The sequence below is a fragment of the Pseudorca crassidens genome, chromosome 3 (assembly GCF_039906515.1).
Source record: "Pseudorca crassidens isolate mPseCra1 chromosome 3, mPseCra1.hap1, whole genome shotgun sequence".
NCBI classification, from domain to species: Eukaryota; Metazoa; Chordata; class Mammalia; order Artiodactyla; family Delphinidae; genus Pseudorca; species Pseudorca crassidens.
This window is the reverse complement of record NC_090298.1, coordinates 12,138,986-12,166,404: the sequence shown is the minus strand read 5'-3', so window position 1 is coordinate 12,166,404 and position 27,419 is coordinate 12,138,986. Positions and strand designations below refer to the sequence as shown.

The 27,419-nt window shown below is 40.5% G+C and overlaps 1 protein-coding gene across 4 annotated transcripts in view; it reads left to right on the top strand.

The window, feature by feature from the left end:
• The window catches only part of DNAH5 (dynein axonemal heavy chain 5), a 273,570-nt gene that overhangs the window by 71,863 nt on the left and 174,288 nt on the right, over positions 1 to 27,419 (top strand). For 3 of the 4 annotated variants that reach the window (XM_067730386.1, XM_067730387.1, XM_067730385.1), the window contains 11 exons: positions 5,813 to 6,034; positions 7,829 to 7,966; positions 8,968 to 9,144; positions 10,091 to 10,204; positions 10,919 to 11,026; positions 13,424 to 13,546; positions 14,222 to 14,437; positions 17,303 to 17,410; positions 21,444 to 21,529; positions 22,389 to 22,710; positions 23,989 to 24,195. In XM_067730386.1, coding sequence (XP_067586487.1) covers positions 5,813 to 6,034; positions 7,829 to 7,966; positions 8,968 to 9,144; positions 10,091 to 10,204; positions 10,919 to 11,026; positions 13,424 to 13,546; positions 14,222 to 14,437; positions 17,303 to 17,410; positions 21,444 to 21,529; positions 22,389 to 22,710; positions 23,989 to 24,195 — 1,821 coding nt within the window. Of the gene's footprint in view, positions 1 to 5,812; positions 6,035 to 7,828; positions 7,967 to 8,967; positions 9,145 to 10,090; positions 10,205 to 10,918; positions 11,027 to 13,423; positions 13,547 to 14,221; positions 14,438 to 17,302; positions 17,411 to 21,443; positions 21,530 to 22,388; positions 22,711 to 23,988; positions 24,196 to 27,419 lie in introns of those variants that run through there. The other variant, XM_067730388.1, reaches the window with a different exon arrangement.

Sequence of the window (27,419 nt, the reverse complement as noted above, 5' to 3'; positions counted from 1 at the left end):
TTCCTGGAATAAACCCCACTTGATCATGGTGTATGATCCTTTTAATGTGCTGTTGGATTCTGTTTGCTAGTATTTTGTTGAGGATTTTTGCATCTATGTTCATCAGTGATATTGGCCTGTAGTTTCCTTTCTTTGTGACATCCTTGTCTGGTTTTGGTATCAAGGTGATGGTGGCCTCGTAGAAGGAGTTTGGGAGTGTTCCTCCCTCTGCTATATTTTGGAAGAGTTTGAGAAGGATAGGTGTTAGCTCTTCTCTAAATGTTTGATAGAATTCGCCTGTGAAGCCATCTGGTCCTGGACTTTTCTTTGTTGGAAGATTTTTAATCACAGTTTCAATTTCAGTGCTTGTGATTGGTCTGTTCATATTTTCTATTTCTTCCTGATTCAGTCTTGGCAGGTTGTGCATTTCTAAGAATTTGTCCATTCCTTCCAGATTGTCCATTTTATTGGCATAGAGTTGCTTGTAGTAATCTCTCATGATCTCTTTTATTTCTGCAGTGTCAGTTGTTACCTCTCCTTTTTCATTTCTAATTCTATTGATTTGAGTCTTCTCCCTTTTTTTCTTGATGAGTCTGGCTAGTGGTTTATCTATTTTGTTTATCTTCTCAAAGAACCAGCTTTTAGTTTTATTGATCTTTGCTATTGTTTCCTTCATTTCTTTTTCATTTATTTCTGATCTGATTTTTATGATTTCTTTCCTTCTGCTAGCTTTGGGGTTTTTTTGTTCTTCTTTCTCTAATTGCTTGAGGTGCAAGGTTAGGTTGTTTATTCGAGATGTTTCCTGCTTCTTAAGGTGGGCTTGTATTGCCATAAACTTCCCACTTAGAACTGCTTTTGCTGCATCCCACAGGTTTTGGGTCGTTGTGTCTCCATTGTCATTTGTTTCTAGGTATTTTTTGATTTCCTCTTTGATTTCTTCAGTGATCACTTCGTTATTAAGTAGTGTATTGTTTAGCCTCCATGTGTTTGTATTTTTTACAGACCTTTTCCTGTAATTGGTATCTAGTCTCATGGCGTTGTGGTCAGAAAAGATACTTGATACAATTTCAATTTTCTTAAATTTACCAAGGCTTGATTTGTGACCTAAGATATGATCTATCCTGGAGAATGTTCCATGAGCACTTGAGAAAAATGTGTATTCTGTTGTTTTTGGATGGAGTGTCCTATAAATATCAATTAAGTCCATCTTGTTTAATGTATCATTTAAAGCTTGTGTTTCCTTATTTATTTTCATTTTGGATGATCTGTCCATGGGTGAAAGTGGGATGTTTAAGTCCCCTACTATGAATGTGTTACTGTCGATTTCCCCTTTTATGGCTGTTAGTATTTGCCTTATGTATTGAGGTGCTCCTATGTTGGGTGCATAAATATTTACAATTGTTATATCTTCTTCTTGGATCGATCCCTTGATCATTATGTAGTGTCCTTCTTTGTCTCTTTTTATAGTCCTTATTTTAAAGTCTATTTTGTCTGATATGAGAATTGCTACTCCAGCTTTCTTTTGGTTTCCATTTGCATGGAATATCTTTTTCCATCCCCTTACTTTCAGTCTGTATGTGTCTCTAGGTCTGAAGTGGGTCTCTTGTAGACAGCATATATAAGGGTCTTGATTTTGTATCCATTCAGCTAATCTGTGTCTTTTGGTGGGAACATTTAGTCCATTTACATTTAAGGTAATTATCGATATGTATGTTCCTATTCCCATTTTCTAAATTGTTTTGGGTTCGTTATTATAGGTCTTTTCCTTCTCTTGTGTTTCTTGCCTAGAGAAGATCCTTTAGCATTTGTTGTAAAGCTGGTTTGGTGGTGCTGAACTCTCTCAGCTTTTGCTTGTCTGTAAAGGTTTTAATTTCTCCATCAAATCTGAATGAGATCCTTGCTGGGTAGAGTAGTCTTGGCTGCAGGTTTTTCTCCTTCATCACTTTCAGTATGTCCTGCCACTCCCTTCTGGCTTGTAGGGTTTCTGCTGAGAGATCAGCTGTTAACCTTATGGGGATTCCCTTATGTGTTATTTGTTGTTTTTCCCTTGCTGCTTTTAATATGCTTTCTTTGTATTTAATTTTTGAAAGTTTGATTAATATGTGCCTTGGCGTATTTCTCCTTGTATTTATCCTGTATGGGACTCTCTGTGCTTCCTGGACTTGATTAACTATTTCCTTTCCCATATTAGGGAAGTTTTCAACTATAATCTCTTCAAATATTTTCTCAGTCCCTTTCTTTTTCTCCTCTTCTTCTGGAACCCCTATAATTCGAATGTTGGTGCGTTTAATGTTGTCCCAGAGGTCTCTGAGACTGTCCTCAGTTCTTTTCATTCTTTTTTCTTTATTCTGCTCTGCAGTAGTTATTTCCACTATTTTATCTTCCAGGTCACTTATGCGTTCTTCTGCCTCAGTTATTCTGCTATTGATCCCATCTAGAGTACTTTTAATTTCATTTATTGTGTTGTTCATCGTTGCTTGTTTCATCTTTAGTTCTTCTAGGTCCTTGTTAACTGATTCTTGCATTTTGTCCATTCTATTGTCCATTCTATCTCCAAGATTTCGGATCAACCTTACTATCATTATTCTGAATTCTTTTTCAGGTAGACTGCCTATTTCCTCTTCATTTGTTAGGTCTGGTGCATTTTTATCTTGCTCCTTTATCTGCTGTGTGTTTTTCTGTCTTCTCATTTTGCTTATCTTACTGTGTTTGGGGTCTCCTTTTTGCAGGCTGCAGGTTCGTAGTTCCTCCTGTTTTTGATGTCTGTCTCCAGTGGCTAAGGTTGGTTCAGTGGGTTGTGTAGGCTTCCTGGTGGAGGGGACTAGTGCCTGTGTTGTGGTGGATGAGGCTGGATCTTGTCTCTCTAGTGGGCAGGTTCACGTCTGGTGGTGTGTTTTGGGGTGTCTGTGGCCTTATTATGATTTTAGGCAGCCTCTCTGCTAATGGGTGGGGTTGTGTTCCTGTTTTGCTAGTTGTTTGGCATAGGTTTTCCAGCACTGTGGCTTGCTGGTCGTTGAGTGAAGCTGGGTGCTGGTGTTAAGATGGAGGTCTCTGGGAGATTTTTGCCGTTTGATATTATGTGGAGCTGGGAGGTCTCTTGTTGACCAGTGTCCTGAAGTTGGCTCTCCTACCTCAGAGGCAGAGCCCTGCCTCCTGGCTGGAGCACCAAGAGCTTTTCATCCACATGGCTCAGGATAAAAGGGAGAAAAAGTAGAGGGAATTAGTAGAAGTATGAGGAAAGAAAGAAGGAAAGGAGGGTAGGAAGGAAGAAAGAAAGAAAGAAGCAAAGAAGAAAAGAAGGCAAGAAGGAAAGAAAGGAGGGAGGGAGGGGGGAGGAAGGAAGGAAGGAGGGAAAGAAGGAAAAAGGACAGAAAGAAAGAAGATACAGTAAATATAAAATAAAGTATAATAAAGTTATTGAATTAAAAAATTCTTATTTAGAAAAAAAAAAAAGGGACGGATAGAACCTTAGGACAAATGTTGGAAGCAAAGCTATACAGACAAAATCTTACACAGAAGCATACACATACACCCTCACTAAAAGAGGTAAATGGGGAAAAATCATAAATCTTGCTGTCAGAGACCACCTCCTCAATTTGGGATGATTCGTTGTCTAAAGGAGGGAAGGAAGGAAGGAAAGAAAGAAAGAAAGAAAGAACGAAGGTAAAGTATAATAACGTTATTAAAATTAATTATTAAGAAAAAAAAATTTTAAAAAATACCACGGACGGATAGAACCCTAGGACAAATGGTGGAAGCAAGACTATACAGACAAGATCTCACACAGAAGCATACACATACACATTCACAAAAAGAGGAAAAGGGAAAGAATCATAGATCTTGCTCCTAAAGTCCACTTCCTTAATTTGGGATGATTGGTTGTCTATTCAGGTATTCCACAGATGCAGGGTATATCAAGTTGATTGTGGAGCTTTAATCCGCTGCTTCTGAGGCTGCTGGGAGAGATTTCCCTTTCTCTTCTTTGTTCTCACAGCTCACCGGGGCTCAGCTTTGGATTTGGCCCTGCCACTGCGTGTAGGTCGCTGGAGGGCGTCTGTTTTTTGCTCAGACAGGATGGGGTTAAAAGAGCCGCTGATTCGGGGGCTCTGGCGCACTCAGGCCGGCGGGGAGGGAGGGGCACGGAGTGCGGGGCGGGCCTGCGGTGGCAAAGGCCGGCGTAACTTTGCACCAGCCTGAGGCGCGCTGTGCGTTCCCCCGGGGAAGTTGTCCCTGGATCCCGGGAACCTGGCAGTGGCGGGCTGCACAGGCTCCGCGGAAGAGGAGTGTGGAGAGTGACCTGTGCTCGCACACAGGCCCCTTGGAGGCGGCAGCAGCAGCCTTAACGTCTCCCGCCCGCCTCTGGGGTCCGCGCTTTTAGTCGCGGCTTGCGCCCGTCTCTGGATCAGCCGCGGCTCGCGCCCGTCTCTGGGGTCCGCGCCCTCAGCCGCGGCTCGCGCCCGTCTCTGGGGTTCGCGCTTTTAGCCGCGGCTCGCGCCCGTCTTTGGAGTTCCTTTAAGCAGCATTCTTAAACCCCTCTCCTCACGCCCCAGGAAACAAAGAGGGAAGAAAAAGTCTCCTGCCTCTTTGGCAGGTGCAGACTTTTCCCCGGACTCCCTCCCGGCCAGCCGTGGCGTACTAACCCCTTCAGGCTATGTTCAAGCCGCCAACCCCAGTCCTCTCCCTGCGCTCCGTCCGAAACCGAAACCCGAGCCTCAGAGCCTCAGCTCCCAGTCCCGCCCGCCCCGGAGGGTGAGCAGACAAGCCTCTCGGGCTGGTGAGTGCCGGTCGGCACCGATCCTCTGTGCGGGAATCTTCCCGCTTTGCCCTCCGCACCCGTTGCTGTGCACTCCTCCGCGGCTTCGAAGCTCCCCCCTCCGCCTCCTGCAGTCCCTGCCCGCGAAGGGGCTTCCTAGTGTGTGGAAACTTTTCCTCCTTCACAGCTGCCTCCCACTGGTGCAGGTGCCGTCCCTATTCTTTTGTCTCTGTTTTTTCTTTTTTTCTTTTGCCCTACCCAGGTACGTGGGGAGTTTCTTGCCTTTTGGGAGGTCGGAGGTCTTCTGCCAGCCTTCAGTAGGTGTTCTGTAGGAGTTGTTCCACGTGTAGATGTATTTCTGGTGTATCTGTGGGGAGGAAGGTGATCTCCGCGTCTTACTCTTCCGCCATCTTCCGCCTTCCCCCTCCACTCTACTCTTGAGCAAAGTTTTTTGATTGTTGTATTTTTCAGTTCTACTGTTCTCATTTGTTTTTATTCTTATAACTTATAGTTCTTTGTTTACATTTTCTATTTTTCCCATTTCTTCTCCGGAGGGATCGAATCAGCGCATGTCCCCGGCGCCGGCTGACCCGGGGCCGCAGTGCCGCCTCGCCGGGTCTGTGCGTGGTCAGCTCGGCCGGCCCCCACCACACCTCCAGCCTCAATTTTTGTCTGTACTTTCAACATACTTTCTTGGGGCCAACCAGAGAAGGCCAAGTGTGCACCCTTAACCAATCACACAGGGTGCCCTGCTTCTAGTGAGCCCACCTTCAGCTTCCCCAGGCCAACAACCTCCCCTCAGGGCCCACCTGAGCCTCCCTTTTCTCCACTAGGAAGCTTTCCCACTCCTCTGCGTGCTTTTGAGTCTCTGCTGAAATGCAAGTGATGGTGGCCGACTCCCTTGCTATTGCAAGGAATCAATTCTTGCTCTGAATAAACAGCCTTTGCTTTTCTCATTTGGTTGGTCTTCATTTATTCCCATAGGATATTTGGTTAATGAACACCATCAGAAATGACTCAGTAGCTAGGTTGCAGTTGAAGATAATTTTTACCATGAAGGTTTTCCCGATTGTTTTGCAGGAGGTGAGCTTCAACATGCTTGACACTGCAGACGGGGGTTTGCTCAACAGTGTGAGACGTCTGCTGTCGGACATCTTCATTCCTGCTCTCAGGGCCACAAGCCACGGCTGGGGTGAGCTCGAGGGCCTTCCGGAAGCCTCCAGCCTTCAGCAGGAGTTCCTGGGCTCCCTGGAAGGCTTCGTGAGTGTCCTGGTCAGTGCACAGGAGAGTTTGAAGGAGAAGGTAAGAACAAACATGTTATTCCTTCAAACATTATCTGATGGTGAACAAATCAATATGTAAGTGTGTAATACTTCTCTTAGAGGGCCTTGATTCCACTACTTGCAAATCTTGAAAATATTTTGTGGGTGTTTTTGTTGCCCCCTGAAGAGGTGGTGGTGACTAGATTTAAATTCCTATAATTTGGAGTGATGAGTGCATTAGGGGTTCCAAAGAAATGTTGGCCGCAATGGAGGATTTTACGCTGTCATGTCAGATGTTGGACTGCAAAGAGAAGAGTATGAAGTGCTTCTGGTATTGCTCTGCAGCCTAGAAGGAAAGGAATTTGGAGCCAGAGTGTGGTGTGTGGTGTGTGTGTGTGTGTGTGTGTGTTTGGGGGGGGGTGGTTAGTGATAGCTGTGTGCTGGGGGAAGATGGGGGGGTGATGGTGGGTAGGGATGGGAGGAAGTCTTGAAGAGGAGGGAGAAGGAGAGACGAATTGACATATCTAGAGAGAGTGGGTTGGGTTCTGTGGTCCAGCCAGTGAGCAAAAGGGCCTTTAAGAATCAGTTTGGCATTTTCAGGATTTAGCTTCAATAAAATTTGTGCCACCTACAGTAAACCTGTGTTAGTGATTACCTGGGGTAGATGGTGGTGGATACAAAACCGTGATAGATGACAGCCCAGGGCAGGCATGTGTGGGAGATAGAGAAATGGATCCCATTAGACCAATGGCAGTGTAACGTTCACTACTCTCCAGGGAATACTGAGAACTTTTGGGACCTATTGGGATATTGGCAGGGAGGGATGCTATAGGTCTTTTAAAGGATGTGGGATGGGGGAGTTGACTAAATGTTATCCAGACAGGGGCAGGATGATTCCAGCTAACATCTGAGCTCTATTTGCAATTAACTATGATGCAGGCCATCCTAAATGCAAGTTGAGCCAAATTAAATAGTTGTTCTACTGAAAAGAGTAGTGTTTTCATATGGTTCCACTTCATACTGCGGTAGAGGTTTTAAAAAATGTGGGATGGAACCTCACACAGGAGACAGGCAGTGCCACTTCATGAAGCCTGGAAGCCTCCCCTGTAAAACCAAGGAGAGGTCCAGGAGGTGTGGCAGACGGAGGGTGCAGTGTCTGTCAGGAGTGAGGAGTGGGGCGCTGAGACCTCAATTGAGAGACTCACAGGACCAGGTGCACTCTTACCAGAAGGAAAATGTCCTCATCAAATATTGAGGTGTTTTGGGGTTATGTGTGTTTAAAAATATCCTAGGTTTCTTTGTCAAGTCAAAATCCAACACACCTCTTTTCCTACCCCTCTCCACCCCTCCCTCCTGAAATGAATCTGTGTATTTGCCATTGAACTTGCTAACCATAAGGAAGTTTTTGGGTAAGGACATGAACGTCTTTTCCTCTGGTTAGTTTCCAAAAAGAATATGATAGATTAGAATTACCCCTCCCCCCCAGTCAATTTTTTTGAAGGCCCCCCACTTTCTTTGGTTTCATGAGTTGACTACTTAATTTCCAAGTTCCCTATCAATTCTCAAATTCTGTGATATTATGTCTCTCTCTCTCTCTCTAGTTCACTGTTTGGTGGTTTTTTTTTTGACCCAAAATTTGACCTCAGAACCAATCAGCTCTACTGGTGTGCTCAATGCAATATGTCTCACTGTGTTTTCAAGGACATTTCTCAGGAAGCAAGATAGTTTAGACTAGAGAGAATCCCCTTAAGATCCTTTTGGATCAGTCAGAAGTGTGTGTGTTTGTGTGTGTTAAAATAGCATCATCTGATTATTTAACTTTCATTTTAATTAGGTGAACCTTCAAAAGTGTGACATATTTGAACTGAAAACCCTGAAGGAACCTGTAGACTACTTGACTCTAGCTAATAACCCTGAGACTTTGGAAAAAATAGAAGGTTGTATGAAAGTATGGATCAAACAAACAGAGCAGGTAATTTTCAGAAACGAAACAACAGAAACTAGCTATCTGAACACTGACTAGTTCAGATGCCATGTTACTGAAGCAGCCAGTGGAAGAAGGTATGTCACATCCCATTCCCATTTGCCTAAGTATTTTACCACAAGTCCCTAACAAGGTGACAGGTGCAATGCAATTTTAATTTATAGTCATTAGTTAAGAGATAGTAAGAATTCTAGGAGATGAAAGTAAATAACTTTATATAACTAAATGACTGTACTTGGCCAGTTTTTTTTCTGAAAGGTGTAAGTTACTTTGAAGAGAATCTCTCTGTAGAAGTACAAGAAGCTTTCTAATTCAGTGTGTCCTCCAAAACAAAGCTCAAGACTTAACCTTAAAAAAAAATATTTTCAGGGCTTCCCTGGTGGTGCAGTGGTTGAGAGTCCGCCTGCCGATGCAGGGGACACGGGTTCGTGCCCCGGTCCGGGAAGATCCCACATGCCGCGGAGCGGCTGGGCCCGTGAGCCATGGCCGCTGAGCCTGCGCGTCTGGGGCCTGTGCTCCTTAACGGGAGAGACCACAACAGTCAGAGGCCCGCGTACCGCAAAAAAAAAAAAAATTAAAAATAAATAAATATTTTCAGAAAAGTCCCAAGTGAAGCTGGATGTTACATCAATAAGGAAGCATAATGGAAATTAACCAACTGAAGGCATGAGGGCTTTCCAAGGTTATTGTTCTCTGAGGTTCTAAGTGAATAGCCAAGAAACTTTCTGAGGTCACGTCCTCCGAAAGTTCATGAAAGCTCCTTTAACAAATAGTTTTCCGTTAGAATGAGTCAACTAAATTTTTGTTGAAATTTAAAAAATGGATACATGTTAAGTTAGTAAAAGGCTGTCATTTGAAGCATGCAGATGAATAAAAATATATCACGATTCAGATAGCAGAATTCACTTCTTTCCTTATGTTTTGCTTATGTATAACTTTTATATCTCCAGCCCTACTCACTGGTTCATGGGCCTTCTGTGCACTTGCAGGTCCTTGCCGGAAGCAATCAGCTACGGACGGAAGCGGATGACCTTGGGCCCCGAGCAGAGTTGGAGTACTGGAAAAGAAGACTGTCTAGATTTAACTACCTTCTGGATCAGTGGACGAGCCCAGATGTGAAGGCTGTGTTGGCAGTGCTTGCTGCTTCCAGGTCGAAACTTCTGAAGGTTGCTTTTCGCTTTACGAAGTGGGAATGAGAATTCTGTATGCATATGTCCTGGGGGAATTAGGAACAGAAAAATGTCATTCTACTTCTATGAAAACGACTTTAAGGTTGGATTATACTGTCCTTTTATAATTTTGGATACTGTGGAAATAGCCTTTGAATGAAAGGTATTTGTTGGCTGGTGTACATGTATGTATGTGTATTATTAGAGGGCATTGCAAGTCATTAAGATGTAACATAATAACACGATTGTATGTATATTATGAATTCAGACCAACGAGGAGTAGTAATAATGAAACCTTACCTTATCTATTTTTTTTTTTTTTTTTAGCACTGGTGTATTTGTTTTATATCCCTGTGTAACAAATTACCCCAACACTTAGCCCCCTGAAACAACAAACATTATCTCATAGTCTGTGGGTCAGGGATTTGGGTGCAGCTTAGCTGGGAGCATCTGACTTGAGATCTAGCCTGAGGCTGCAGTCAGGGTGTTGGCTCATCTGAAGGCCTGACTGGGATTTGCTTCCAAGTCGCTTATGTGATTGTTGTGGGATTCAGTTCCTTGCCGGCTGTGGGCTGGAGGCTCCCTTCCGTTCTTTACCACAGACAATATGGGAGTGAGGTGCAAAATGGATTCAGCAGTCTGTGGAGGAGCAAGGGTGTAGGTTTAAATGGAGGTGCTGCCCTCTTGAGGCTTTGTCCTAGTTATTGAATAGATGTCCTAAGAGAAGGCCTGGAAGAGATACCTTTGAAAATGTTGTCAAAAAATTTAAATTGCTCTTCCGTGTGGCAATGCCCCCCACCCCTCTGGATTCAGTTTTATGTGAGATGCATAGGGCAGACTGAAAGTCTGACCCATGGGACTTGTGATGACTTTTAGCAGCTGTTATAGTGGAATTTCCTCTATTAATAATTGCATTAAAATTTCTTCCCTGTACTGTGCTTAGACTTGGCGGGAGATGGATATTCGAATCACTGATGCAGCTAATGAAGCAAAGGACAATGTCAAATATCTGTACACACTTGAGAAATGCTGTGACCCCTTGTACAGTAGTGACCCTGTGAGTTAGAGATTTCTACCCCCTTGGTGTACTGATGACCCTTTCGCACTAACTGAATTGAGTGTGGAGTTTTGGTTTGTGATTATTACAGTCTGTTGGAAAAGTCTTAGAAACTTCTTTTTATTCTTAAGAAAGTTATATATATATATATATATATACACTTGTGTATCTACTTCTGTGTCTCTATATATCTATATATATATAATATTTATATCATATATCTGTCTGTCTAGCATCTATTTATCTATCCAGATAAGATGGACAGGACATGCGACGTTATATTTTAAAAACATTTATTGCATATTCCATTTCCTATTAAATATTGCAGTTGACATCCTGGACTATACTCAAATAACTGTGGGAAGAGTTATTGGCTCATTCTTTTTCTTCTTCTTTTTCTTTTATTTTAACTTTAGGATGTGCCTGTTTTTATTTATTACAAAATTAACTGTTAACACAACTTCCTTGTCCATAACAGAAAGTTAGTGTTTCTTGCATTGAAACAAAATTTGATTAACTGTGTGTGACTAAATAATAAAAATAAAATTACCCCTAAATATATTCTATTTATGTAGAGTGATAGATAATATTTTAAAAATTTAAATAAAAATCTTTTACCTAAATTTTTTTCTAATGAAGTAGGAAGGATTAGCCTATTGGAATTTTGCTGAGTTTGATATCTGTTTCCCTGAAAACTTTTGTGATGTTTTCCAGATGTCCATGATTGATGCTATTCCTGCACTTATAAATGCAATTAAAATGATCTATAGTATCTCTCATTACTATAACACCTCTGAGAAGATCACGTCTCTGTTTGTAAAGGTAAGTGCATAGCATGGAGTCCATGGTCACTTAGATTTCTTTGCCAATGGTTAATTTTTTTTTTTTTTATAATTAGAAATGACCATGGGACTTCCCTGGTGTTCCAGTGGTTAAGAATCCGCCTTCCAATGCAGGGGACGCGGGTTTGATCCCTGGTCAGGGAACTAAGATCCCACATGCTATGGAGCAGCTAAGCCTGCACGCTCTAGAGCCCGCAGGCCACAACTAGAGAGCCCATGCGCCACAACTACCGAGCCTGCATGCCACAACTAGAGAGCAGCCTGCACGCCACAACTAAGACCCAACACAGCCAAAAATAAATAAATATTTTAAAAAAACCCATAAATCTTTTTTTTTAAAAAAGAAATTACCACATTGGTGCAATCCAATGTCTATGTACCCTACAATTAAAAAAAAAAGCTTAATCTCTCAACAGAGAGAGGAGGCTGATTCTAGCAAATCATAAGGCATTATTTCCCAAAGTAATTAATATAATAAATATTGTATTATTTATATATATGTATATAAATATATATTTACATTTTTTATATATAATAAAAAATGAAAGAAAGATTCTTTTTAGAATTTCTTTCCTTATTTTATTTAGCACATGATTTCTATCTATTGGGTAAATTTTAATTAAGAAAAACTATATTTAACTGGCTATCTTCAGTTTCGTATTTTATGTGCCACTGCTCCAAATTTATTTGATGCCACAGTTGTTTACTTGGTGTTATTAGAACAGTAATCATGGTAATAAGAGCCACTTGCAACGTTCCAGTAATCCATAAAGCAATTATAATGATTCTGCCCAAAACCATAACGATGTTTAAACCTTATGTCCTAACTCATAAGTGTTTATGGTGAGCATTGTTGCTTTTTCCCATTTTTGAACAGTCTCTAAGAAGTAAATGACTTTTTCATTACCAAGGCGAAAGTTTTAAATGTTGTATTAAAATAGAGGCATTTTTGACTCATCAGGACTGTGTTGTGAATACTAATGCAGTAAGAGGCATGATTCTTCCCAGGAATAGGGACATCCAGCCTTGAGAGCTTGATGGGAAACTTCCTTCTGCTCTCATACTCAGGAAGAAAGGAGGGGAATCCACAAGACCCTCTTCCAACTTCTTCACACATTAATGTTATGTTGGGGTCGGGAGGGGTATTCCCTGAGAAGAAGACTCAAAAGTCAATTTGTGTTATTACTCCAAGTTTCATGCATTTGCAAGGCTTATTTTGGAACATAATTGTGAAACCACCATTTCTCTCATTTTCAAAAACCTTTCATTATGAAAAATTTGTAGCAGGTACAAAAGGAAAGAGAATTGTATGTATATGTACGTGTCACCCAATCATCAACTATCAACACATGGCCGATTTTGTTGCACCTAACCTTTGCACTGCAAATCCCAGACATCATGTCATTCCATACCTACAGTATAGACCTCTAATTTTCCTTTTAATTTATTAAAAAATCACCAAAAGAATTCTGAAGTCTTTTTTTTTTTTTTAAGTTTGGAGGGATAAATAAAATGTTGGCAGTTACACACATTATCTTTCCTCTTTCCTCTGTTGCCTTCTGCTTTTGACATTTCTGCTACAGATCATGGTGGCATGAAATGATCAGGGTGGACAATTCGTTTCATGGCACTGGGAAACCGTGAGTTAGATTTTAGAGCAGGCTGCCGAAGAAGGAGACGGGGTGGAGGAAGCTCTTGACAGCTTTTAGGTAGGGAAGTGAATCCCTTCTTGGTTGGTTAAGATGTTCATCCTGCATTAACACAGGGGTCTGAATCGGCAATTTTCTGTAGTGCTTCCAGCTCTGTGATTTTACAAATGACTTTGATAATAGATGTGTAGAACTTAAAAAGTTGAACAGATAGAAGCAGAGAGTAAAATGGTGGTTGCCAGGGTCTGGGGGAGTGTGGGACATGGGGAGATGTGGGTTAAAGGCTACAGACTTTGAGTTATAAGGTGACTGAGTTCTGGGACCTAATGTACAGCATGGTGACTATGGCTGATATTGTATTGTACGCTTGAAAATTGCTAAGAGAGCAGATCTTAAGTTTTCTCAACACACACACACAGTGGTAATTATCTGAAGTGTTGGATGTGTTAATACTCGATTTTGCTAATCATTTCATTATGTATATGTACATCAGGCCTCACATTGCACACCTTAAATATATACAATTTTTGTTCGTCAGTTATACTTCAATAAAGCTGGAAAGAAAGAGGGTTAGTGCTTGATCATAGTTGTGATGGAAAAACAATACATCCAAAGATTTATTTACAGATTTTATACTCGGAGAGGTAGGAGAGCTAAGGACCCTTTAGCCCAATTTATGTTTGATGGCTGCTTAATGTCCTTGGCATCATTGTATTGGAAAATTCCAGGTGACCAATCAGATGATATCTGCATGTAAAGCCTATATTACCAACAATGGGACTGCTTCGATCTGGAGCCAACCACAGGATGTTGCTGTGGAAAAAATATTATCTGCAATTAAACTGAAGCAGGTAACGGTCAACTTGATAATATATTTAGATTTTTTATTATTTTTACATTGTTTTTTGCCAATGCACCTTAAATCATTTAGCAGTTATCATATTAGTGGTTGCTAAAAGGAATGGTAATCTTTTACTGTTAGGAAAACTTGAATGTTAATAAATCAGTCCCCCACATGTGTTCACTTACTTTACCCTTTTTGAGGGCCTGCTATGTGCCAACACCACACTAAGTACTAGAGATACAAAAATGAAGTAGTTTTCCTTAAGCTTCTTGTAGACGAATGGAGAGATACACAAAGAGTTAAGCTTCTACTAACACAGTGGGACCCAGGGGGAAAGGCTGCATCTTTGAGTCACCTTATGAATAATTAGGAGTTTGAACTTCCCTGGTGGTCCAGTGGTTAGGACTCCACGTTTCCAACGCAGGGTGCATGGGTTTGATCCCTGGTCAGGGAAGTTCCGTATGCCATGTGGCCAAAAAGAAAAAAAAAAAAAAAATTAAGAGTTTGCTAGGTTGGGGGATGGGAAAAGATGACATCCCAGGCTGATGAAGGAGTAGCTACAGAGGCATGAAACTGAAAGGTTTTGTAATTCCACCCTAAATTTGCTGTCGCTTTCACTTAAGAGAATAAGGTTGATATCTTTGTTGTGTTCCCTTTCTTGTATTTTGGTTTTTACTTTAAGGAATACCAGCACTGCTTTCACAAGACCAAACAAAAGCTTAAACAAGATCCAAATGAAAAACAATTTGAATTCAGTGAGATGTATATTTTTGGAAAATTTGAAACTTTCCACAGACGTCTTGCCAAGATAATGGACATCTTTACTACCTTCAAGACATATTCAGTCCTAGAAGATTCTAAGATTGAAGGACTGGAAAACATGGTCACTAAATACCAGGTACTGTTTTCAAAACTAAATTTGCTACCCTTATCCATAATAAAACGTTAATGTGTTATGCAAATGACTGTATTCAGAAAGCTTTAAATAGTCAGTCTCTAATGTAAAAGATAAGCTCATGGCCCTTAAACAATAAAGAAGTTAAATCTATTTGAGAATTGTGTAATGGTGCTAATATATTCTTTTCAGCTATGTGATTATGAGAATGACTTCCCTATAGCCTAAAATTAATCATCATTAGCAAAAGCGTTTTCATTAGTAGCACAAGAAAAATGTTTAAATATAACTTATTATTTCATTTATTCATGCAAGAAATATTTCATCAAGCATATACTGCATGTCAGTCTCTCGTTGACCCTGAGTTCTGAGTGGTTGGTATCTGATTATATCTGCAGTTAAGCATTTATATGGACTCATGTTAAAAAAATAATAGGGATTGGATTTTATTTTAGCTCTACTATTTTTTTTTTTTTGCGGTACGTGGGCCTCTCACTGTTATGGCCTCTCCCCTTGTGGAGCATGGGCTCCGGACGCGCAGGCCCAGCGGCAATGGCTCACGGGCCCAGTCGCTCCGCGGCATGTGGGATCTTCCTGGACCCAGGCACGAACCTATGTCCCCTGCATCAGCAGGCGGACTCTCAACCACTGCACCCCCAGGGAAGCCCTAGCTCTACTATTCTTAATTATTTCGACTTTTGACAGCTTTATGTTGTAAGGATATATGTGTAACTAATCTTAGTTTTTAAAGTGGGCACAGGGATCTAATGTTTCGAAGATTTTTAAAAAACAATTTGCAAACACGATGTGCTTTGCATTTTTAATGTGGATATAGTCAGTTTTTTCTTGTTTGGGGACAGTGCCACTAAACCTTAATTTTTTTTTGTACTTGAATTTGAAAAGGATCATATAATTTACTGTCACTCATTGATTTTTCTACTCTAAAAGTTTAGGTCTATATAAGAAATCTTTTCATTTCCTGAGTATATCAGATTTGGGGAGAGAAAAAGAAAAAACCTTTTCTATATATATATAGAAAGTTCTGCCTCTGAATCATCACATGGTTATTTTCTCCTTGGCCTCTAGATCTTGATTTAAATGACCCTCTCAATTAAGTTTTCCTTGAGCTCTGTTTCACCTCAGTCACTCTATGTTACTTATTTTTTCACTGTCTGCAATTATCCTGTTCATTTATTTGTGACTTATATAGATTCCCACCCTCTCTCCCCGACCGAGGATGTAAATTCCCGAGGGCAGGGATGTTTCTTTGTTCTGTTCATTTCTGTATCTTCCAAGTTTGCTGGCATATAATAGGTGTGCAATAAATATCTGTCAAGTAAATGATTTAGTAGATTGAGTTTGATTAGTTGGTTTAAAGGTCATGATTAATCAGCTTATTTACTTAATACTCTTAAGTGACCATTAAATCCAATCACAAAGCAGAATTTTCTAAGGGCCGTAAATCTTTTAAAATATAACTTTAAAATGTAGGAATGTAGCTTTTCCATACTTCTTCTACACATTTCCTGTAACATGATGTGTAGCATTATAACATTATATATACACAATTTCTGAATAGACCTAATTTTGTAGTTATACGGCATGAAAGAGTAGGTTGTTTTAACTTGTAAACTTGATTCAAGAAGTTATGCAGCTTATACACTCTTGTCTATTGAGACACTTGAGGTGATGTTTAAATGGAAATATCTTTGAAGAAGTGTTTGTGGAAGCTGGCCCAACATTCTTCATAAAGATTATAGGCCTGTATCAACAGTGCGGGCACCGAGTTTGAGAACGGCTTAGTACCTGGTTAAGAATGATCACAGAGCATTAGAGCTCATTATTCAGAGCAAACAGAACTTTGGATAATAGTGTTTTCAAGAAGATGAGTTTCCTAATTTGCACTGTTATAGTCACAGACTGCAGCTTTGGAGGAAGCAATTAATTCTAGAGATTCTTTAAATAGTAGATTATGGTTTGATATTTTATTTAGGACATTTGAGGCTTGGAGGATAGTTTTTCATCTGCAGATGTTATAACTGTGTTCTTCCTAAGTTGTTTGTATTCTGTTAAAGTCTTATTTATTTTCTGAGAAGACAAACTTTTCAATGAAAAATATTTTAGTAAATTCTACTTTGGGCTTGCTTGCTTGCTTCCTTCCTCCCTCCCTCGCTCCCTCCCTCCCTTCCTTTCTTTCGGCTGCGTCGGGTCTTAATTGCAGCACATGGGATCTTCATTGAGGCATGCGGGATCTTCCCTTGCTCTTCCCTTGAGGCGCACGGGCTTCTCTCTAGTTGTTGTGTGCGGGTTTTCTCTTTCTCTAGTTGTGGCGTGCAGGCTCCAGGGTGCATGGGCTCTGTAGTTGTGGCATGCAAGCTCTCTAGCTGAGGCACGTGAGCTCAGTAGTTGTGGCATGAGGGCTTAGTTGCGTCGCGGCATGTGGGATCTTGGTTCCCCACCAGGGATTGAACGTGCGTCCCTTGCATTGCAAGGTGGATTCTTTACCACTGGGCCACTAGGGAAGTTCCCTGGGCTTCTTTTTCTTTTTCATTACTTCCGATGTAATTTGTAAGAAATTTTTAGACAGAACATCTTTCCTAATTTTCAGGTGAGGTTTTTATTTGATATTTTTCTTCAGAAATACATAAAGTCTCATGAAAATGCTTTCAAAATTATGTATTTGAATGCATTCGGCAATATTATACTACCTGTAATATACATGAAGCAATGAGAATAATTAAAGAAATAAGGCTCCTCTTAAATTGATTTTTGGGGAATGATTGCACAGGTTCTATATTTAAAGGTCATATTTACCTAAGTAATGCAAGAATATTGAAATATTGTCTTATTTCTTTCATAACATTTCAGGGTATTGTTGCCACCATAAAGGGAAAGGAATATAATTTCTTAGACCAGCGGAAAATGGATTTTGAGCAGGATTATGAAGAGTTTTGCAAGCAGACTAATGACCTTCACGTAGGTTGGTTAATGAAACTCCTGTTGACAGTCTGGTGTTCATTTTTTCCGTTCTGTGTAATGCTGGTTGTCATTACCCATTCAGAAGGGAGAGGCATCTTCATCATGGAGGTGACCGATAGCAAGCTTGGCCTGCATTTTGTGATTTCAGATTAATGACTGAAGGCTCTTTTTCATGGATTAAAGGGTCATAAATATAGCTTTGGGTAATGATCTGTGATCACAGACTTTTGCATGTGTTCCGTCTTAGATCTTAGAAAATTAACTTTTATCTTCTGTTGAAACTGCATTATTAGAATATAGAAATTTGTTTCCATTTGTTTGTTGCTTTAGCAATGATTGTGACCAGAGGTAGCTTGAGCAAATAAATGGTCAGCAATGCCTGGCAGATCTCAAAGGCAGGGTTACAGCTGGCCTTGAAACAGTGGCACCAGGACCGGCTCAGCACCTGGACCCCTCTTGGTCTCGAAGCCCCATTCTCTCTTCCTTCTCTTGTCCCTCCTCCCACCCCCGGACCAGCCCACAGGAGCAGCGTGTGGCCGTCAGCGGCTTCTGAGAACATATCACGGAACCAGCCTCATCTCCAAGTTCCTAAGGAAAAGGTTGGGTTAGCCAGTTCTAATGTGGTGCCTTGTCCTGGACCTGTTAACTGTGGGGTCATATGGTAAAAGCAGAGGGGATGAGATCCACTTGCGTGGTTGGGAGCGTTTATTATCAGCTGAGGAGAACCAGGGAGGGTAAGATTGGGAGACAACCTAACAGGTGCCCACTATAATCAACATGCAGACTTCTTTCCATCCCAGTGAGATCTAAAGTGTGCACCTTTCTGATTATTAAAGGAAAAGGATCATTCTGTTTCTTCTTTTCCAGAATTTTTAGTTTGAAATAAATTTATACACTTCAAGGGAAAAAGAGCTCCAAAGCATTTCTGGAGGGATGAGTTCAGTGTAAGACTCATAATAAAACTAGCTAATTCTATGTGTCAGGTCTGTTCTCAGCACTTTATAGATGTTAATTCATTTAATACTCACAATAATCTGATAAAGTGGGTGCTCTTATTACCCTCTTTTTGGAGAGGAGGAGACCGATTCACAATGAGGTTAAGTGATTTGCCCAAAGTCACAGAGATGGCAAGTGGCAGGCTGTCTGGCTCTAGGATTCAAGTTTTAAACCATTATGCTCTAAGACATTTCCGGTGATGGGAAGATAGAGTGCCGGTAATAATTTAAGCGCTGATCTCTTTTGGGGGCCGATTCAGACGTAAGGAGTGTGGGTCTTGATCTCTTGTTGATGGGCGCTGGCAGATCCTGAGTCTGTGCTCCACGGTCAGTGTTTATTTGTCAAATCTTCATTTGTGTGTCCTAGCAGTTTCTGATCACATGGTACTTCAGTAGTTTGTATGTGGGATATAGGTAGATGGTGAACACCTTGAGGGCAGGAATTGTGTTCATTCCTATTTATGTCTCCAAGGCCTAGGGGATAGGACCTTATGTTACTGGAGAGCAAGGAATGTTTGCTGAATTAGTGTATGAGTTGCGAAATAATAAGGAGTAGACTGCTAAGTGAAATAAGTCAAGCAGAGAAAGACAAATACTGTGTGATATCACATATATGGAATCCAAAAAAATACAACAAATCAGTGAATATAACAAAAGAGAAGCAGACTCAGAGAAATAGAGAACAAATTAGTGGTTACCGGTGGGGAGAGGGAAGAGGAGAGGGGTAATATAGGGGTAGGGGATTAAGAGGTATAAACTATTCGGTATAAAATAAGCTACAAGGATATATTGTTCAACATGGGGAATATAGCCAATATTTTATAATAACTATAAATGGAGTATAACCTTAAAAAATCACATCCCAGTTCCACATATATCAGGGGCATCAGATCTGAAAAAAAGCACAGGTTTTACTTTAAATGGAACATAAATGAAATGACCCAATAAAATGTTTAAGAAAAAAATGGAAAAGAAAGATAATTACTGATAAGGTAACAAAAAAATAAGAACTAGATTTATTGCAATTAAACATGCATTTACTGTACATTATTTATGTATAGACTTCTATGCTGTAGCTTATGGATACAGAAATAAATCAAGTTGATTTGCCCTCAGAAATCACATCAGACACGTGATATGATTGAAATATAAGTACGTATATGTTATAGAACAGAGTAATGAATATATTATTAAAGAAGGGCAAAGAGTGGCTAAAATGGCTAATTATAAAAGTATAATATTCTGATATTGTACTGGGAAGTAAGGGTCCAAAAATAAGTTGACATATTCCAAAGAAGTTCTAAAGAAACTTATACGGAGAACAGACCTGCAAAACATTACATAGACTCTGAGAACTGCTACAACCCATAAGGTAGGGTGTGAACCTAGGAGAAAAACAGTTCCATATTGTTGCTTGACTGGGATTAGGAAAGGCTCCAGAGAGGAGGCCATGCTTGGTGTGAGAACATGATTGATGTTTTCCAAGTAAATGGAGCGGAAATGAGAGTAATGGGAAGACCGCTTCAAGACTGTGCCACTTTTTATCATACTGAGAATATAATTTTATAAATGTTTTAAAGTCTGTTTTTTAAGCACTAGTTATAGATACTAATTCCTAGTCTTCTTGAATTTTTCTTTTTCATTCAACACTTTTTTTTTTTTTTTTTTTTTTTGCGGTACGCGGGCCTCTCACTGTTGTGGCCTCTCCCGTTGCGGAGCACAGGCTTCGGATGCGCAGGTTCAGCGGCCATGGCTCACAGGCCCAGCCGCTCCGCGGCATGTGGGATCTTCCCGGACCGGGGCACGAACCTGTGTCCCCTGCATCGGCAGGTGGACTCTCAACCGCTGCGCCACCAGGGAAGCCCTCATTCAACACTTTTATTCATCTTGTCTTCCATCTCAAAAATGGTCCACTTCTCTCCTTGGTTTGCTGACCAGTTTTCCTCTGACTTCCTTTTCCCTTTCTCCATCCACTTTCTCTTAACTAACATTTTTATACTCTCTCCTTTAAATAATTCACGCACTGTCATGAATTCAGCCTTTGTTTCTGTAAAACTGGGGGGCATATACTGACCTTCCCATGACTCTGGGTGTAGTGAGCGGGGGTGATGAGTCTTGGAGACGGAATGGAGAAAACCAGTAACTGTGGCATCTCCAAGATGTGAGACTGGAGGGTGTGTGTGTGTGGGAGCATGAGATATACTGTCCATGAGTGATTTGGATCAGGGTTGTGTCCAGGGATCTGCTGTCAAGGGCATCAGGGCCTGGGATCCTGTCCAGATTTCAGGCTCATGCTTATACTAATATCAAAGAGATGCAGCACGTTAGAACCAGGCGGGCCATTGGAAGTCTAGAAGGATATTGTCTCCAGTGGGCAAAGTAAGGCACTGTTTAGTAAAGGACCAGCGTTTGAGGTGGCAAGCCGCCTTAGGAAAAACTGAGTAGGGCCTGAGAGCCCAGAGCTAAGAGGACTAGAAGATTCCACACCAGACTCCAAAAGACTGAAAGAATGGACCTAAGGCTCGGAGAGAAAAGACTAAATTGAGGTCTTAGGTGTTCATGAAGAGCTCAGTGTAGGCCTTTGTGAAGCCATAAGTTAGAAAAGCAAGGAAAACCAGGTCCAAGCGTTAGGGCTCAGTAAAGATTTACTGTGTCTCAAGTTCTGTATAGTTTATACTCGGATATTTTTATGTCGTGAAAAAATTTGAGTGTTTATTTAGATAGGCTAACTGTACAGTTCTTCAGTGCAAGAAGATTTCTTGATCCTAAGATGTGATGTTTGTGGAAGAAATATCTGGTCCAATATCCCTGGGGCCTGCCATGGCACCAAACCCTATGACTGCTCTGGCCTTCACGTCCCTCTTTGTTCTGGACATTTATCTTTCTTTAAGCTTAGATGAGTATTATCTTCTCTGTTATACTTTGTCCTATATTGTATGTGCTTGCAGAGATGGGGAGCTCTTTTATCTTGTTGCTAAGTAGAATTTTTTGCAATGCTAATTCACTGTTCATAATCAGACTTTATTCTGTTTTAGAATGAGTTGCAGAAGTTCATGGATGTTACGTTTGAAAAGATTAAAAACACAAATCAAGCTCTAAGTATGTTAAAGAAATTTGAAAGGTAAAAATTTGAAAGACTTTTCTAAATTCTAGTTTCTAGATTAGGGTAATATGAACATGGTTTAGCTTACGTTATTATTATTTCATATTCTAGTGGGAAGGAAATCCTCTCTTGACAATCTGAATAACAAGGCCACAGTTTTAAAGTTCTTCAGAGGATTAAGAGTTTGTTTTATTTCCTCTCAGCTTTGAAGTACCTTGTGACTGCCTATCATAATATCACTTAATGTTTAAGTAATTTTTTTTTTTTTTTTTTTTTTTGCGGTACGCGGGCCTCTCACTGTTGTGGCCTCTCCCGTTGCGGAGCACAGGCTCCGGACGCGCAGGCTCAGTGGCCATGGCTCACGGCCCCAGCCGCTCCGCGGCATGTGGGATCTTCCCAGACCTGGGCACGAACCTATGTCCCCTGAATCGGCAGGCAGACTCTCAACCACCGCGCCACCAGGGAAGCCCAGTGTTTAAGTAATTTGAAGAAACTCTTACCAAAAGTTTTGACTAGGTTTTAAGGATTGATACTATTTAAAAAAAAAACCAAAAACCAAAAAACACTCTAGGGAATTCCCTGGTGGTCCAGTGGTTAGGACTTTGTACTCTCATTGCCGAGGTCCCGGGTTCACTCCCTGGTTGGGGAACTAAGATCCCATAAGACAAAAAAAAAAAAAAAAAAGAAACAAACCGAAAAGCTATAACCTCTCTATTTGATATGATTGACAGACTGATTCCATTTTGATTTTTTAATATGCTAGCACAAATATTTCATTCTCTTCCATCAGCATATGTTTTTACGGTAAGTCTTAATAAATAAGATTTCTCAATATCATCCCATTAATTCAAGCCTTTCACTTTAAAAAAAAAATCAGATTGGATATACCTAATCTTGGAATTGATGACAAATACTGGCGTATCCTTGAAAACTATGGGGCTGACATTGATATGATCTCGAAGCTGTATACGAAGCAGAAAGACGATCCTCCTTTGGCTCGAGACCAGCCTCCCATTGCTGGGAAGATTCTGTGGGCCCGAAAGCTCTTCCGCCGGATTCAGCAACCAATGCAGCTTTTCCAGCAGCACCCGTCTGTGCTCCAGACGGCGGAAGCCAAGCCTGTGATTCGCAGTTACAACAGGGTGGCCAAGGTCCTCCTGGCGTTTGAGGTTCTCTACCACAGGGCATGGCTTCAGCAAGTGAGTCTCTGCATGTATGCTCTTCAAAGACGACTCCATAAGAGTTTATAAACTGCTCGCATTGGGCAGTTTTATTCCCATAGAAAGTTGAGTTTGTGGGTATTTTATAAGACAGGGTTGGTTGACTCTCAGTAATCAGTCAAAGAGTGTAATATGTCCCTGAAGAAAAACAATAATTAATTTTGGAAAAAAGATCGTAAGCCAGGTAACAGAAACTCATTTTTTAAAAAATAAATTAGTTATTTATTTATTGGCTGTGTTGGGTCTTCGTTGCTGCGCGCGGGCTTTCTATGGTTGCGGTGAGCGGGGGCCTACTCTTCGACTTGGTGCGCAGGCTTCTCATTGCGGTGGCTTCTCTTGTTGCGGAGCACAGGCTCTAGGCACGTGGGCTTCAGTAGTTGTGGCTCGTGGGCTCTAGAGCGCAGGCTTAGTAGTTGTGGCACACGGGCTTAATTGCTCCGCGGCATGTGGGATCTTCCCAGACCTCGTCTCGAACCCGTGTCCCCTGCATTGGCAGGCGGATTCTTAAGCACTGCGCCACCAGGGAAGCCCCAGAAACTCATTTTTATTTAATTTATAAACTCCTAAGGAAGAAGATCCTGTTTATGGGATCCTGTACCTGGTTGATTAGGATTTCTCTTTCTTTTTTTTTCTCCATTGTGTCTGTGAACACTAGTATGCCTGTTAAACAAAGTTTTAAATTTTATTTGGCCATACTAGGTTAATCAAATTATATTTCATACCCTACCAACACTTGTATTTCTTTGTAGATTGACAGGAAGTATTTTGGAGGATAAAATTCAGCCTAACAAGGCCTCTAAAATGGTATCTCATTTTCCTAGTTCAAACTTTGGTGTCTGAATCAACAACAGAGATGTCTCTGTAGTGTTTTACCTTGCTTTTCTAGATAACTGAAGACTGAGCTTGGTAGGTTTCTTGAAACTTTTATTAGGAAAAATAACTGAGTAGGCACGAAGGTATCAGGGAGTGAAGTGGCTTTTGAGAAGTCACCTTTATTGCAGTATCCACTTATCAGGTGTGAGAGATTCATGACCCAGGCATTTTGTTGAATTGACTGTACATCACCACCAAGAACTTGAAAACTCTTTCCTGAGAGTGAAGTTAGGAGAAGAGTGAGAGACCCCATTGTCTTTAGTTTGAGAAGCTCAAATCCATGGAAGAAGACGTAATGACCTTCATACCCAGAAATGGCCAAGCTAGATACCCTGTGTCTGCATTGAACTCTCTACTAGTAACAATGTTGATCTCTTCTCACAGACTGAAGAAATTCATGTAGGACTTGAGGCTTCTTTATTGGTGAAGGCTCCCGGCACAGGGGAATTGTTTGTAAACTTTGATCCTCAGATATTAACCTTATTTAGAGAAACAGAGTGCATGTCACAGATGGGTCTGGAAGTTTCACCATTTGCAGCTTCCCTTTTCCGGAAACGAGACATATACAAAAAGAACTTCAGTAACATGAAGGTATAGTACTTTTATTTTTTTTTTTCCCTTCTTGGCTAGCCCCAGTGTGCATTAAAAAAAAATCTGGTGGTGTGTTACTGTTGAGAAGCAGAAAGTGTCCAGGATGACTGTAGTGGAGTGACTGAGGCTAGAATGTAGAGTTGGCGAGGGCCAGGTCATCATAGAGCTTGTAAACCAAGGTTACACGTTTGAGTGCACCAGGAAGCCATTAGAGGAATCTGAGCAGGAGAAAAAGGCATGATGTCTTTTACAATAAAAATCATTCTTTCTGCTGGGTGAGGAATAGATTCTAAGGGGACAAAAAGGGTCAGTGTGAGGCTAGTTTGAGAGCTGTTGCACCGGTTCAGGATGGAGATGATGGCAGCTTGAACTAGGATGCAGCAGAGTAGTAGATCAGTGAATTAGAGAATGATGTCAACAGGCAGGTTATGAGAGAACTCAAGGATGATCCCTTTGTTTTTGATGTGAGCAACTCAATGGAATTATTCAGTCGTTACGTTGGTTGTATTCTGCACACATGTTCAGTAACATGCAGTGGCCCCAAATGGAAGTTCCACTCGTGGAGATGGCAAAGACTGGAACTAGCTTGTTTTGGGGGGCAGAAAGGAATTAATATCTCCCATCTTAAGTATAAGATGATTTTTAGAGATCCAAGTAGAGGTGTTATCCATGCAGATAGATATGTAAGTCTGGAGTTGAGTGGAGAAGTCAAAGTTGAAGGTGTATTTTTGAGAGTTATTAGAATATAGTTGCTATTTAAAGTCATTGTCCTGTATGAGATTTCCAAGGAGGAGAATATAAAGAAGCGTAGAGGGCCTACATTGAACCCTGAGTTGTTCCAATATTAACAGGTCTGATAGAAGAGGACAAATATGCTAGTAAAATTAAGGATTGCCCTTTGAGGCAGGTGGAAACCAAGTGTCAAGGAAGCCAAGGGTAAGAAAAACCTCATGATGGAGGGAATGGTCAGCAGTGACAAATGCTGCCCAGAGGATGCTCAAGATGAGGTCAGAGGTGCTGCCACGATATTTGACAACATGGAAACCATTGTTAGAACTTTATAGTGGCCAATATCATAGGACAAGCCCTATAAGGCCACACATTTGCATAATGCTTTACATTTCAAACCGTTTTCATATTCATTATTCCATTTGATATTTTCTACAGCCATGTTAAGTAATTGGAATAGAGTACTATTATATTATTTTAGAGATGACAAAACCGTGGCTTAGAGAAATTAAATGACGTAGCCAAGGTCTCATAGCTTGTAAGTTGCAGAGGTAGGACAAGAACTCAAACTTGTAGTCTACTGTTTTCCCACTCTTTCATGTTATATTAAAAAGTTAATATTGGCAATGGACAGACATTCTTCAAATGTAAACTCATCAGATACTAGTCAGAATGTTGGAATTTCCTTTTAGATTTTTCTTGGATGTTAGAAAAATAGCTAAGTCAATCTACATATTTGTAAAGAAACAGTTAGTTTTACTATATATAAAATAGGTAAACAACAGGGACCCACTCTAGAGCACAGGGAACTATACTCAGTATCTTGTAATAACCTATAATGGAAAAGAATCTGAAAAAGAATATATATATATATGTGTGTGTGTGTATAACTGAATCACGTTGCTGTATATCTGAAACTAATACAACATTGTAAATTAAATATACTTCAATAAAAAATAAATAAAAAAGGAAAAAGAAAGTATTTTTATTAAGAAACACTGTTTATCAGAATATAAAATTACTAATGATAATTTTGTCCACAGAATTGCTGTTTCAGTTATCTGTTGCATGTAACAAACAATCCCAAAATATAGTGGCTTAAAGCAACCATTTCATTATACCTCATGATTCTGTGAATAAAGAATTTAAGCAAGGCTTGGCTAGGTGATCCTTCTGTTCCACATGGCATTGACTAAGATTACTTAGTTCAGTTGGCAGATGTTTGATCTGGAAGGTCCAAGAAGGACTCATTCTCTGGTTCTTTGGTGGGAATGGCTGGAAGTTTCACTTAGTTGGGGCTAAGGACTGGAGAATCTATGTGAGCAGTCCAGGATGGAGGGAGGCCTCAGGGTAGTAGAATTTCTTATAATGCAATTCAGGATGCCAACGGTGGGTGTTACAGTAAGCAGGGAGGAAGCCACATGGCCTTTTGGACAGCCTCAGATGTCTCATAGCATCATTTCTGTTGTCTTCTGTTGGGCTTCATAAGCCCACCCAGATTCAAGGAGAGGGGACATAAACCCCACCCCATTAAGGGAGGACGGTCAAAGAATGTTTTTAAACCACCACAGCTGCAAATGACAATTCTAACAAGTGAATTATCATCTGGGTGACATTTATTGTATCTTGAGTTTGAAAGCATTAAAGGTTCCCACTCACTGCAAGTACCTGGTAAGAGCAGATCTATTGACATGTTTTGGAGACTATCTCAGGTGTTGCTGAGTTATTATGCTGAATATTTAACAGTTTTCAGGCTTCTACAGACATGCTGAAGTAGCTGAGAGTTTGTTTTCTTCATCTATTCCTTGGAAGGCAGTTCAAACTAGAAAGAGATGAGCCAACATAGACTAATAGTTACGAATACAGATTCTGAAGTCAATCTGGATTCAAAGCATTATCTTTGGGCAAATTACTTTACCCTTCTAAGCCTCAGTTTTTCATTTATAAAATGGGTGAATAATACCTCCTAGATTAAAGGATTAAGGTAGGAAGTAAAAGGCCTGCTGGAGGCTGATTTAAGAATTGCTTCCCAAATAGAATAAGTGATGAACATTGAAAAAAAGGTAAGCAGTGGATAAACGGTTCAGGAAATGTATAAGTAGCTGCTAATAGAACCATCAACTTTAGGTGTTTCATGGAAATTGAAAGGATATTACAGAAATTGTGGAAAAGTATTAAATGAAGAAAGGATTATATAGTCCAATGGGAAATGTTGAGTTTAACACAATTCACAAAGACTGTTGGGCTTCTTACTTCCTTCTTGCAATTTTCTCAGAATCATTACTATTAATTGTGACTGTCAAAGAAGGGAGATATTGTGTACAGTGTTTTCCAAACTTATCCACCCAGGGACCATTTTTCTTATAGAATCTCTTGTGGCTTGCATTTCAGCATAAACACCTTGGGAAACAGTGATCTAATGACAAAGTAATACTCACACACACATTACAAAGATGAGCTTAAAAACAATTGTATTTAAGAAGTGCATTAAAGTT